Source organism: Dermatophagoides farinae, chromosome 5 (genome assembly GCF_024713945.1).
Source record: "Dermatophagoides farinae isolate YC_2012a chromosome 5, ASM2471394v1, whole genome shotgun sequence".
NCBI classification, from domain to species: domain Eukaryota; kingdom Metazoa; phylum Arthropoda; class Arachnida; order Sarcoptiformes; family Pyroglyphidae; genus Dermatophagoides; species Dermatophagoides farinae.
Genome location: NC_134681.1, coordinates 590,684 through 603,274, shown reverse-complemented (window position 1 = coordinate 603,274; position 12,591 = coordinate 590,684). Strand labels below are relative to the sequence as shown.

The following is a 12,591-nucleotide window of genomic DNA, read 5'->3' as shown; positions in this document are numbered from 1 at the left end:
TAAACAAAACATAAAATATAAAAAAAAATAAATTTTTTTGAATGAAAGATAAAAAAAACGATGAAAAATTGTCGACGGATATTGAGGGATTCATTGGAAACAAAATCAACAACAACAACAACAAACATTTTAAAAACAGTTGAATAATAACAACAACAACAACAACAACAGCAGCAGCAGCAAGAAAGATGAAATAATCAACAATCGATTGAATAATAGGTCAATATCATCATTTACATCATCGGCATCATCAACATCATCATCATCAGTTACATGTTCATTTACATTTAAATTCATTCATTTATTCCAATCCACAATTCGAATCGAATCGAATCGTTCTGATGAATGATTTGAAAAAAAAAGCGAAGCAACAAAAAAAAAGAAGAAAACCTGCCATTTTCATCTTCATCAACGATGATGATGATGACCTTGTTGTCCTGTTTATTTATTTTTCTGTTTTTTTTTTGGGTTAATTCGTTTGAATCCTATTCATTTCTTTTGATTGGATTGGAATGAATTTAAATTTTCTACATCATCTTATTAGATTTTTTTGTGGAAGGGGGGCCTAATCAATTTCAATCTAATCAAATCAATACTATAGATTGATTGTTCGATGAAATATCCTTTATCTGATTAATATATTGGCAACTGTTCAATAACATGTTCATGATCATCATGATCATTATTTTTTTTTCTTCGTTTAAATTCATAGGATCATCCTTGTTTTTTTTTCTCAATTTCCACTATTGAATCAAATTAGTGATTTCAATGTCCAAATGTATTATTATTTAGACTGTACATAGAGAATCAATGTCTTTTTATAAATTTCTGTTTTTTTTTTTTTTTTTGATTACAATCATTCATCAATATTTGTATATTAAACATTTTTTTTACGTAACTGTAGTATCTCTCTCTCTCTCTCATTTCCACTGAATTTTGTTGAATAATCTTGTTTAAATCTTGTTAAATAAATCATTTTGTACTTAATAGAAAAAAAATGCATACGACATTTGTTGGATAGATTTGATTCAGTGAAACACACACACAAAAAATTATATACACTGGACGTAAATACACACACAACACACAAACAAAACGAATTATGAATTGTTTACATCATTTCTATTTGCTTCTCCTTTTTTGATCGTTTTTAGATTTATAAAATGTCCAAATGACAAAAAAAAATCCATGAAGAGCATATTTTTTTTTGTCCATGACAGGTGAAACAAATTTGAATTTGTTCATTCTTCCTAGTTTTATAACAAGTAAAGAGAAAAAAAAAGTTTGATAATAATTTTTTTTCAATTCAACATTGAAATGTTTGGGGAAAACAAAAAATTTAATTTTACAACATCAAGATTTGATAAATTCGATTCTGAAATAATAAATCATTCGATAATGATTACAATTTGAATATAATTATATAGATAACAGATTATTATGGAACATGAATCCAAGCAAAAAAAAACAAACAAACAAACAAACAAACTATAAATGCATCAACATTGAGTATTGGAAACATTTTCGGGTCGACATAATTTAATGACAATTTTTGAATTAACAAAATAAAAAATCAGAAATAAAAGTTTCATGTTGATTTTGGAACAATAATTATGTGAAGGTTGCCATGCTATCATGTGATGATGATGATTATGATGATTATGATGATGAATATCATGCATGTTGTTGGCCATAGAATTCATATTTTTCATCATGTATAACTTTCAGATATTTTCTTTACTTTATTTATATGCATGTTTTGTTTGTTTGTTTATTTTTTTTTCTTTGTTTATTTTGTTTCACCACCAATTATGAAAGACACGAGTTCCAGTACATCATCATCATTATAATTATGAAAAACACGAGTCACATCATTGATGATAACAAAAAAAAAATTTTTTTTTTATTTTCATTTTTTCCAACACTTGATAATTTCTAATTGGTGATGATGGTGACCGCAACAACGACAACATAGACTATGGCTGATATTAATAATAATAATAATGATGGTCATGGTCAATTTAGACATTTGTAACCAATGGCTGTTTTTGTTTTTTTTTTGGTTTCTGTCATCGATCATCGATGATTGGGTCATATAAAATAAATCGATCAGACGATCAATCAGAAAGTCTCGTATTCAAAGACTCCACCTTATATGATAATGGTAGTGTCAGGTGTGTGTGTTTGTGTGTGTGTTGTCAATCAATTTGATCGTGACAAATTTTAATAATTATCAAAACAAAACCATAGAAAAAAAACATTATGAATTTTTTGATATAATAATCATAATATAATAAGAATGTAAAACAATCAAATCAAATTATTTTTATTTTTTTTACGAAAATTTTTCATTTTGTCTATAAAATGGAAAACAAATTATTATTCCCAAACACATTTTAATAATTTTGGATCAAATTTAGTATTTTCCGGACATGAAAAAATATATTTGATACCATTAGAACATTCAATAAAATGATGAATATCATTTTTGCAAGGAAAAATTCCTTCACCTCCAGGAACTTTGGAACAATCCACATCATCATTATCTGGACGATGAGTTGTTGTTGTTGTTGGCTGTTGATGTTTTTGCGTTGTTGTTAGAGGTATTTCGGTTGTTGATGTTGTTGTTGTTGTTGGCCGTGATTCGGTATGATGTTTTTCTGTTGTTGTTTGTGGTATTTTGGTTGTTGTTGATGTTGTTGTTGTTGTTACTGATGTTGTAATAATTTCCTGTGATTTAAATTTTGATAAAATTCGAGAAAAATCATATGCTTGTTGATCAATACAGCTACAGAAACTGGCAGCCCAGCCATGTTGACGATCTGGAGGACAAGGACGATCACGGTTTATAGCCCAAAATGAAACTCGTGATAATCCATGTGTTGATGCATATTGAATAAGTTCTTCAAATGTTTGCTGTGAGAACAATTCACTTGGTTGATCTGTATGGCCATTCATTAATATCATTCCTGTATGTTCATATACTTTTTGATCTGACCAATCCGTGTGAATAGATTTGATCTGTTGATGGAATGCTTCCATGACAGTGATTACCGTATGAACCATATTGTTGGCCATTGCTCCAAAGTCAAATGCCCTGTGAATTGAAACAATGAAAATGTAAAATAAGGGAGAAAAATAAAAAAAAAGAGGAATGGATAATAACAGGACATAAACAAATACACACACACACACACACAAATAACAAAGATAACGGGGAATGGAAACATTGTGAAAATGAATAGATGATGAGATGAAACGATCATCATGATGATAATGACAATGAGATGGCCATTGGTCAATGGCCGTACCATTATAGCCATAGTGAAATATAACAAAAGAAAAGAAAAATCAAGGTGAGATCATAATTTTTATTTTCATTCTGTTTTGGCGACATCGTTTCATTCATTTCAATTCATTTGTTTGATTTCTTGAAAATTTTTGGAACAAATGCAACAGTATTCAGTAACTTAGTCAGTAAGTCAGTCATCATTTCAGTAAAAGTTTAAAACACACACACACACACACACACGCATAATAGTGAATGGTGATATAAGTGAATAGAAAAAAAAATAAACGCAAAAAAAACTTACATTAGACTGTAAAGGTCAATTTCGGCTTGACGTTCAATGGCCAATTTGATTTCCTCTCTGCCAGCATCATTGATTCCGACCACTGTTGTCGGCAATGTCAATGAAACATATAATTTTTTACCATTTTGTCTAGCATTATTTTTCAATATTCTGATTGCATCAAAACGACGTCGTTCATCAACAACAGCACCTAAGCTATCACCTTCGATATCCAAATCAATATGTGTCAGCTTATATTTATCGATAACTAATTGATAGGCAGCAGCCAATTGTGCAGCCGTTTGGCAAGCATGGCCCAATTCCGTGCCAAATGCACCGCCAAATGAAATGGAAACATCGCCACCTGCGCCACGGATTTTATCAATAATTTCAGCAATAAATGTATCTTCAGTAACTAAACGATTGCGTAGGCCATTCCATGCTGGTATACAATCATGACTATCGTTTGGTGCCAATATGAATGCAAGAATAAAATGTTTAAGACTTGAATTTGCCAATATATCATCAATATTTTGTGCTTCATCAAATGGCATATAATACGGTGCTGATTGAATTTCATTTGCCATTACGATATTTGAATCGTTGATAAAAACAATGAAAAAAATCATCATTATAACGGTCATATTGCTGGTGATGGTGGCCAAACGACAACGATAATCATTATTATTTTTTGCCAACTTCATCATTTTCATTCACACGATAATAGATAATTGTGGAAAAAAACAAATTAACATTGATTTTAATGTTTCAATTACTATTTTAAAAAAAAAGTAAACTTTGAATTGGAACACAAAGAAAAAAATGACGATAAATTTTCAATAATGATCCGATTGCATAATTTACATCATAATAAAATGATAATGTTCAAATTTTTTTTTGAACTGATTTTTATATCAATTCAAAATGCAATTGAAACATTAATCTTGTCTGCTATAAATCTTGATGTGATAAAGAGTGACAAAAAGAAAAATATATATATATCCAATAATCCTGATAATAAGATAAAAAGGAATTAACAACAATTTCAACAACAATATGTCGATAATCCTTGATTGATGATTTTTCATTGCTCTTAGTGTGTATGTGTGTGTATTATATTATGAATATATAATAATGATATATTCAATCAGGATTCTATATGACCTAGCATCAGCACATTAACTTGACTGGATTATGATAATCACAACAACAACAACAACAACAATAAAAAAAACAATAATGCCGATGGCAGTGATATATTCCTATTCATAAATTTTTTTTTTGTTTTCTATCCATTATATTGATTAATCAAACAAGGTAACAATGTTATTTAATTCCAACGTCACACGTTTTGAGAAGAAAAAAAATCAATAAATCTATAAATCAATAATAATAATAATAATAATAATAAAAGATCCAGAAAAAAAACTACGCCACATCTAAATCCATGTCCTCCTGTTTCACGAGATGTCAATGAAGATGATCCAGGATTTTTTTTTTTAAATGGCTAATCTTTTTTATCATTGAATTTATTTCAAAATTATTATCATTATCATCATCAACATTGTTATTTTAGATTAGATGCCATTCAACAAGAAAAAAAACGGACGCAAAGATGGATTGATGATTGTTTGTTGGAATGTAATCCAACATTATGTGATCCATGAGGGAAACAAACATCCTTCATGGTCATCATTATTCTTAAAAAATGTTTTCCATTGTCATAGTTTTTTTTTGTTTTGTTTATTGTTCATAATTACCATTAAATTTCTAGTAAATTTCATTGTTCGTGTGTGTGTGTGTTTACAACAACAACAAAAAAAAAAATTCTTACCAGATTAATCTATAATTTTTTTTTATTGTTGTTGGCCATCATTTGGCGTGGTCCAAAAAAAATGCTTTGCTTTAATAACCTGTTGCTTCATGCGTTATTATTTTTTTTTTGCAATTGTATTACGCAGTGAATTGAACATACAGATTGCAATGTAATATCATCATTATATATCTCGATCAATTAATCAATCAATAAAAATAAGAATTGAACAAACTTGACACTAGATGGTGTTTAGTGTGTGTGAGTGTGTGGGTTTTTTTTTTTTTTTTTTTTTTTTTTTGATCAGTTTTAGATTTAGATTAATTTTTTAGGATCATCGATCGATAGTATTTAATTGGAAATTTTTTTTCCCCCATTAATCTTATCATTATCACAGTTTTTCTTTTTTAAAAAAAAGATTGTTTTTAGTTCTTGCTCCAGTATTTTGGATTGAACTACATAATAATCAATTCAATTCAATTTGATTTTCTATTTTATAATGCTTCACTTCAATTCACACGATCATGATGATGGGAATTTTTTTTTCGGCTATTCGGATACCATTTACAATAATTTCGAATGAATGAATTGTTTTTTATTCGTTATAGAAAATAAAATGTAGAAAAAAAAAGAAAATTTTCGATCAAATTATTCAATTCAAATTTTATTCGAATCATTTATAAACAACGGTAATCAGCGACAATAACAATCGATTACGATATTGTATTTATTTTTTTTTTCATTGAAATTCATTGTTGCAATGAAACAGAATGATATATAGAAAAAAATATGTTTAATATCATTACTATTGTGATCAAGGCCATTCAATTTTTTTTTAGATTATCGAAGAACATAAGATTTTTTTCAAGATAACTATAACTTATTCTTAGCCATGAAAATTCACCTTATTCAGGTCCATATATCCTGTACGAATCGTCCATTCTGTTGTAATTGTTTTAAATATTTCATTGCTTCATTTGTTTGTTTCATTGTTTTTGATGAATAATTATTGGATAATTTATCATCATCTTTGCCAATTTGATTTACATTTAAATCAAAATGATATCGATTAAGAATGTCACAGAATGCTTGTTTAATATCTTGTGTGATCAATTTCCAATTACCACAAATATAAATAATGGCACCATGATTAATAATCAAATCTGTCAATTCTTCACCATGTATTCGTATTAATTCATCAACATGTTTAATAATATTTGGCTGTGAATCAGTTTCATTTTGCAATTTTTGTTGTTGCTCTTGTCCATTATAGTAGTTGTTGTAATGTTGTTCAACACTTGTTGAACTTGATTGTGTTGAAACAATATTCTTCTCATTATCATTATCATTATTTATTTTTGCCATACAACAAAGATTAATTTGAGATTCAATTTCAAATTTCAATAAATCCAAACAATTTGCTCGACTAAAACATAGACATAGATGATTTATTATTGATGGTTGATCTTTATACAATGAAATTATATGATCAGAATAAGCAAAATCTTGATAAGGATGGCGGCAACCAAATATGAAAAAAGTTTCATGTAATAATCGTGAATTATCTTTAATAGTGATCAATTTATCGGTTAAGTGATCATTATCATGATCATGATGATTATTATTATTATATTGACATTGTTTTCTTTTTTATACACAGATAAAATATCTTTTAATAATTCGAGATAGGCCATGAATGGTGTTACACCAGTACCGGTAGCTATTAAAATCAATGGTCTTTTCAATGATAATTCACGTGGTATCATACGAAATGTTTTATTGGGTCTTTGAAATAAATAAACAGGAAATGACATAGATTGATATAAGGTAACATCTTGATTATCGAATATATTGCCATTTAAAACATTTTCGTGTATTAATTCGATTGTTTTCCAAACATTTGAACACGTAATATTGACTTGAAAATTTTTAGGTAAAAAATCGTAATGCTATAAAACGAAAAAATTATAATGAAAAAAAAACATTTTAACTTTTCAAAAAATTAAACAGAAACTTACGCGAAAAAATTTTCCAGAAAACAAGCCTAGTAAATTTTCAGATGTTCGCATAAATGTATGAGAAAAATTGGTAGAAACGGAAAACATGATTTTAAATTTACATTTATAAAATGGATCAATCAATGTTGAAGATGGATTATCATCATCATTATTATCACCATCATCATCATGGTTATTATTACGACTAGAATCAAGATTTCGTTGTATAATTCGTGGCACATTTGATGCACTAAAATAACGAGGCTTTGCCGTGATTAAATGAGCAAAAAGTACATCAATAGGTGGATGACAAGTGTCAAATAAACGTAATATATCACAAATAGTAATGCTTTGGCCAAGTATCAATTTTTGATATTCAAGATTTCCTTGTCTACTACTCAACTCTAATAATCGTCGCCTTTGTTGTTCATCGGTTGTATATTGAGCCAAATGGCATAATGTAGCTTTTTTTGGTATCGTACGAAGATCAACACCATAAAATAGATATGGTAATAATTCAACAATAGTATTCTGTATCAAAAAAACAAGATAAGATAATAAAATATTAGTTCATTCATTTTTCATGTTTACCTGATCATTCAATACGACAAAAACTTGTTTTCTATTACTCTTAAAATAATCCCAAAGCAGAATCGAATCATCATCATCATCATCATCATCATTATCACCATAAACAGAACATTTAACTTTGATTGATCGTATCACTTGATATACATCAATCAATAAATTTGCACTATAGAATCCGAATGAATCACCAGGAACAAACCAATCATTCTGTTTATATGGTTGGAATAATTCATATTCAACATCACATTCAAGTAGAGTTTTTCGTCGATGGCAACAAGTTGTCGACGGTAAATTATCATTAACTAAAGAAATGGAAAAAAAATTATTAACAAACAAATGAACAAATAACATTTTATTACTTACAAAGAATTTTCGACAGGCTAACCTGTCCAATATTCAAAGTGCTATCCGCATTATTGAGTTTATTAGTGAGAAAATTTTTCATAGAAATTGTTGATGTTTTATCATAAGAATAGAATGGAAGTTGTCCAAGATTTTTTTGACTATAAATAAAACTACTATACGATTTACCTTTCCTTTGATGATGATGACGATAGTGGAATTTTTGGAAGATTCAATTGTTCAATATCGACAATCGATTCCAATCGAGCAGATGGTTCGACCAATTGTCGGCAAATATCACTAAGGTTACATTTGTCAGAACTGGTCAATGATATACATGATGATACTACTGGCCGATTTATGTTCATTATATCTGTATTAATGTTGATTGCTTTTTCAATATCACTAACATTGATAAATGAATTGTCCACCGATGTAGTTGAATTAATATTTTTGTTGGATTCGTTCACGACAGTAACTGATTCGATTATGATGTTGTTGTCTATTGCATCTGTTGATTTAATCATCAATGATTCAGAATGATGATCCTTTTCACATTTACTATGTAGATTGTCGTTATTTGTATCGTTTAAATGGCAACAGCAAGGGTTTTTCGCCACATTTGATTTCTCCAAATGTTGCACAATTGTGGCAATCAATTTTTCAATGAATGGCTCAGTGACTAATTCCAATCCGACTGCATCATCAGCGAAAGCTATTGATGAAAACAAATAAAGATCAAAAGAGAGAGAGAGAGAGAGAGAGAAAAAAAGACAAAAATGTCAATTGTATTATTATTTTCAAAATCAATCAATTATATAGAATCGATGATAATCCTTGATGATGATGATCGTGACAAACGAACCTGGTTCAATATATGGTATTGCTCCTAATTCTTTGAAAAATTTGTTCAATTGTTTAGAAAAATTGGCAAAATTATCGTAGTTTGTATCGCCAAGGCCCAACAATGCATATGTTAAATGTTTGAATTCTGTTTGCTTGTTTTCTCGTTTTAAACGTCGTAGCCATCGAAAGAATTTTGTTGCCTTATCGGGTGGATCACCTTGTCCAGTGGTCGATGCGACAATAATTAATAAATTTTTTTTATTATTAGTATGACACACAGAACAAGAATTTGATGATGATGATTTTGTTGTTGTTATTTTGTTGCTATTATTATTATTATTATTATTATTAATTGTTTTCCAAAAATCAGTAGTCAATTTATCATAATCACTAACACAAAAACGTTTTAGATAATTGCATAAATCAAAATCTGGCCACTTGGAAACAATATCGGATTGAACAATTGAATCACGTAATTGATCATAAATGAGCTGTGAAATACTTTCTGCTTGGCCAGTTTGTGATGCATATAAAATTCGTATTTTATTCAAATTTATTTTATCATCATCAATTGTATCATTATCAATTCGGTCGTTGCCGTTTTCATTGTTGTTCAATACACTGGATGACATAATTCAGGACAAAAAAAAAATTTCAAAATTGATGAATGAATAGTGGAAACAAAAATGGACAAAATAATGTGCGTGGAATAGAGATAATAATAAAAAAAAACAAAACAAAACAAAATAAATAAGATGTGTCAGGGAAAACCGAATTCAAACAAACAAACAAACAAACAAAAAAATGCTAAACGAAAGATTAATCGTGCACAATGTGATATGTTATAATAATAATAATAAAATAGCGATATATATAATTGCCGTAAGCAAACCAGAAACAAAAAATTGGGAAAAAAAAGATGATCAAATTTAGAATTTATATAATTTTTTTGCAAATGAAAAGCGGATAGCCAAACTATTATATTGTATATATGTATATAGATTGAAAGCAATAGAAAAACTTTTTTTTTCTTGCTTTTGATAAGATTGTCGACTTTACTTTTTATTTATTTATTCGACGATTTGTTATTTATTTCAAGGGGACATGGATTTTGTTTGAAAAAAATTTCATTTTTTTCTTCATTTTCAGCAACAAGATTTTCATGATTGATTGAATGTTATTATTTGATATGAAAAGTTGAAGATTATCAATCACCATAAAATTGATAATAATAATGGAAACCCAAAAAAAAATGTTGATATCACAATCAAATCATTGATGAATTCGGTCTCTTGTTTGATGGATGATGAATAGTAACAAAAAAAAAGATGTACAAATTGATTGTTTTGAAGAAATGACATTTATCAAACGATACAATGCTGAACATATATATATATATATATAGTGAATGAAATGAATCGATTGATTACATCATCATAATTGGGCATTCAATTTCTCGACCGATCAACAAGTGATAAAAAAATTTTTTTTTATAGAGTATTTAGAACAAGAAAAAATAAAACAGGAAAACAAATTCAAAGAAAAAGAAATTATTCAAATTCATTCAGAAGAATAAAGCGCATGTATTCAATAACACACACACACAAATACAAGAATCGATGAAAAAAACAAACAAACAAACAAATTGTTGATCGACTTGATGAATGAATCACAGAATTGAAGTTAAATTTCAAATTGTCGAATACTATAGAATCCTGATATCGGATTCTAGAATATGAATCGAATCGATTCTATTCACAAAAGTGTGGCTTATCGATTGAAATTGTAATGGATGCATAGGGAAAAAAAATTGTTAGCTCACCATGCACAATAAACATACACACACACACACACACACAAACAACTCATACACAGGCGCGTTGAATAAAAAAAAAACGCATGATCATTCTGGATATATACTACTCATGTGTATGCTTACATATATGCTTACAAGCAATGGATTTCGCAACCATCAATGCTGCACTCAAGAGTTCTTTATTATATATGACAACTTCAACAAATGGCTAAAATTGTATAAAATAAGCATGTAGACAGGCAAATTTTCAATTTTACTCTCACATCATCACTTGAAAATAATATGTAAAAAAATGAGTATGACTCATTTGTAGTGATTCCTTTCATTCGTCAACATCACATGATTTTTTTTTGTTTTTTTTTTTGGTTGAAGAAAATGGTGCCTATGATGATGATGATGATGAAAAAAATTGAATTTCTCTCCAAGAAAAAAATTGTTTATAAAATCTGCATTTGAAATATGATTTATTTGAATGGATGGATGGATGGATATTTGTATTTAGAATAATTTATAATTGATTTTTTCATGAATTATTCAATTGATTGAAATTGATTTTTCTTTTTTTTTTTTTCAATATTCAATCACATGTCGAATGTTGTGTTGCCCATTGCTTTTGAAATTTCTCTTGAGGATTTCATGTGATTTGATCCGAATTTTGAATGAATTTTATTCATGTAAAAAAAAAATAGGAATAATTTCATTCTAACATATTGGTGATGATGAAAATGAAGTAATTTTCGAAATTTACATAGAAATCTTTTTCTTTTTTTTTGATAACAACAACAACAACAACAACCTACGTTCGCATTGTGCTCAACATCATTGAATGAAAAAATACACGGTATATATACAAACAAATGGAACAGTAGCGCCACACATATGAATGAATCCTGGCAACGATTTCATCAGCATTTTTAATTCATACAAAAAGTCAAACATTTGTACAATTTATTCTCTAAGGATTCTCATTGGATATTGATTGATTTTTAAGAATTTTGAATTTATTGGTTGTGTGTGTGTGTGTGTGTGGGTGTGGGTGGATAGATGAATATTGTGTCATAGATTGATGGTGGATATGAATTTTAACAAATTCTTTACCCTAACCCTATTGTATGAGATTTTTGTTTCTAATTTTTATTTGATTGATTAGAATTTCGTTAATTTTTTTTTTGGCTCTCTTGTTACCAAAATATCTCGTGTGTAACCCGCTGTTTTCAAAATTTCTTTTTGCTATAAATAAGTTTATTATTATAACATAATAAAAGTAACAACAACAAAAATGGATTAATCCGATGTAAAAAAAAGTAATGCCAAAAAAACACTAAACAACAATCAATACAAATATATTGGTATATTAAGTTTCAACATTAAATTTTGACATTAATAATTATCGGCTTTTCATTCTTTTTTTTTCTCTTTCCCAATAATAATAATGATGATGATGATGATTCAGATCGAAAAATAGTTTATTGAACACTGTTGAATCTGTTCAAAAAAAAAATTTGAAAATTTGCAATTTCAAATTATGAAATCAATTTTTCTGTTCAATTTTCGATTACACGAACATTGAATATTGTTGAAAATATAAAATATATAGGATTATTACCCTTCATGAGT

The 12,591-nt window shown here is 28.0% G+C and overlaps 2 protein-coding genes across 3 annotated transcripts; both read right to left on the bottom strand.

Moving 5' to 3' along the window:
* Positions 1-2,302: 2,302 nt before the first annotated feature.
* LOC124499986 (chitinase) lies at positions 2,303-4,454 on the bottom strand. Of its 2 annotated transcripts, XM_047064000.2 has the most exons (3): positions 3,594-4,454; positions 2,717-3,097; positions 2,303-2,632 (listed from the first exon to the last, which is right to left on the bottom strand). In XM_047064000.2, the coding sequence occupies exons 1-3, from the start codon at positions 4,283-4,285 to the stop codon at positions 2,380-2,382; spliced, it is 1,326 nt and encodes a 441-aa protein (XP_046919956.2). In that variant the 5' UTR covers positions 4,286-4,454; the 3' UTR covers positions 2,303-2,379. The 2 variants fall into 2 exon arrangements, with proteins under 2 accessions (XP_046919956.2, XP_075587602.1); XM_075731487.1 differs by having other exon boundaries at positions 2,303-3,097.
* A 1,713-nt stretch (positions 4,455-6,167) lies between these two features.
* LOC124499097 (methionine synthase reductase-like) lies at positions 6,168-11,009 on the bottom strand. Its single transcript, XM_075731544.1, is given in 8 exon segments — positions 6,168-6,657; positions 6,742-7,028; positions 7,031-7,334; positions 7,404-7,913; positions 7,974-8,272; positions 8,334-8,502; positions 8,504-9,027; positions 9,178-11,009. Coding segments are annotated over 8 exon segments (3,069 nt in total). The 5' UTR covers positions 9,791-11,009; the 3' UTR covers positions 6,168-6,294.
* Between the last annotated feature and the right edge of the window lie 1,582 nt (positions 11,010-12,591).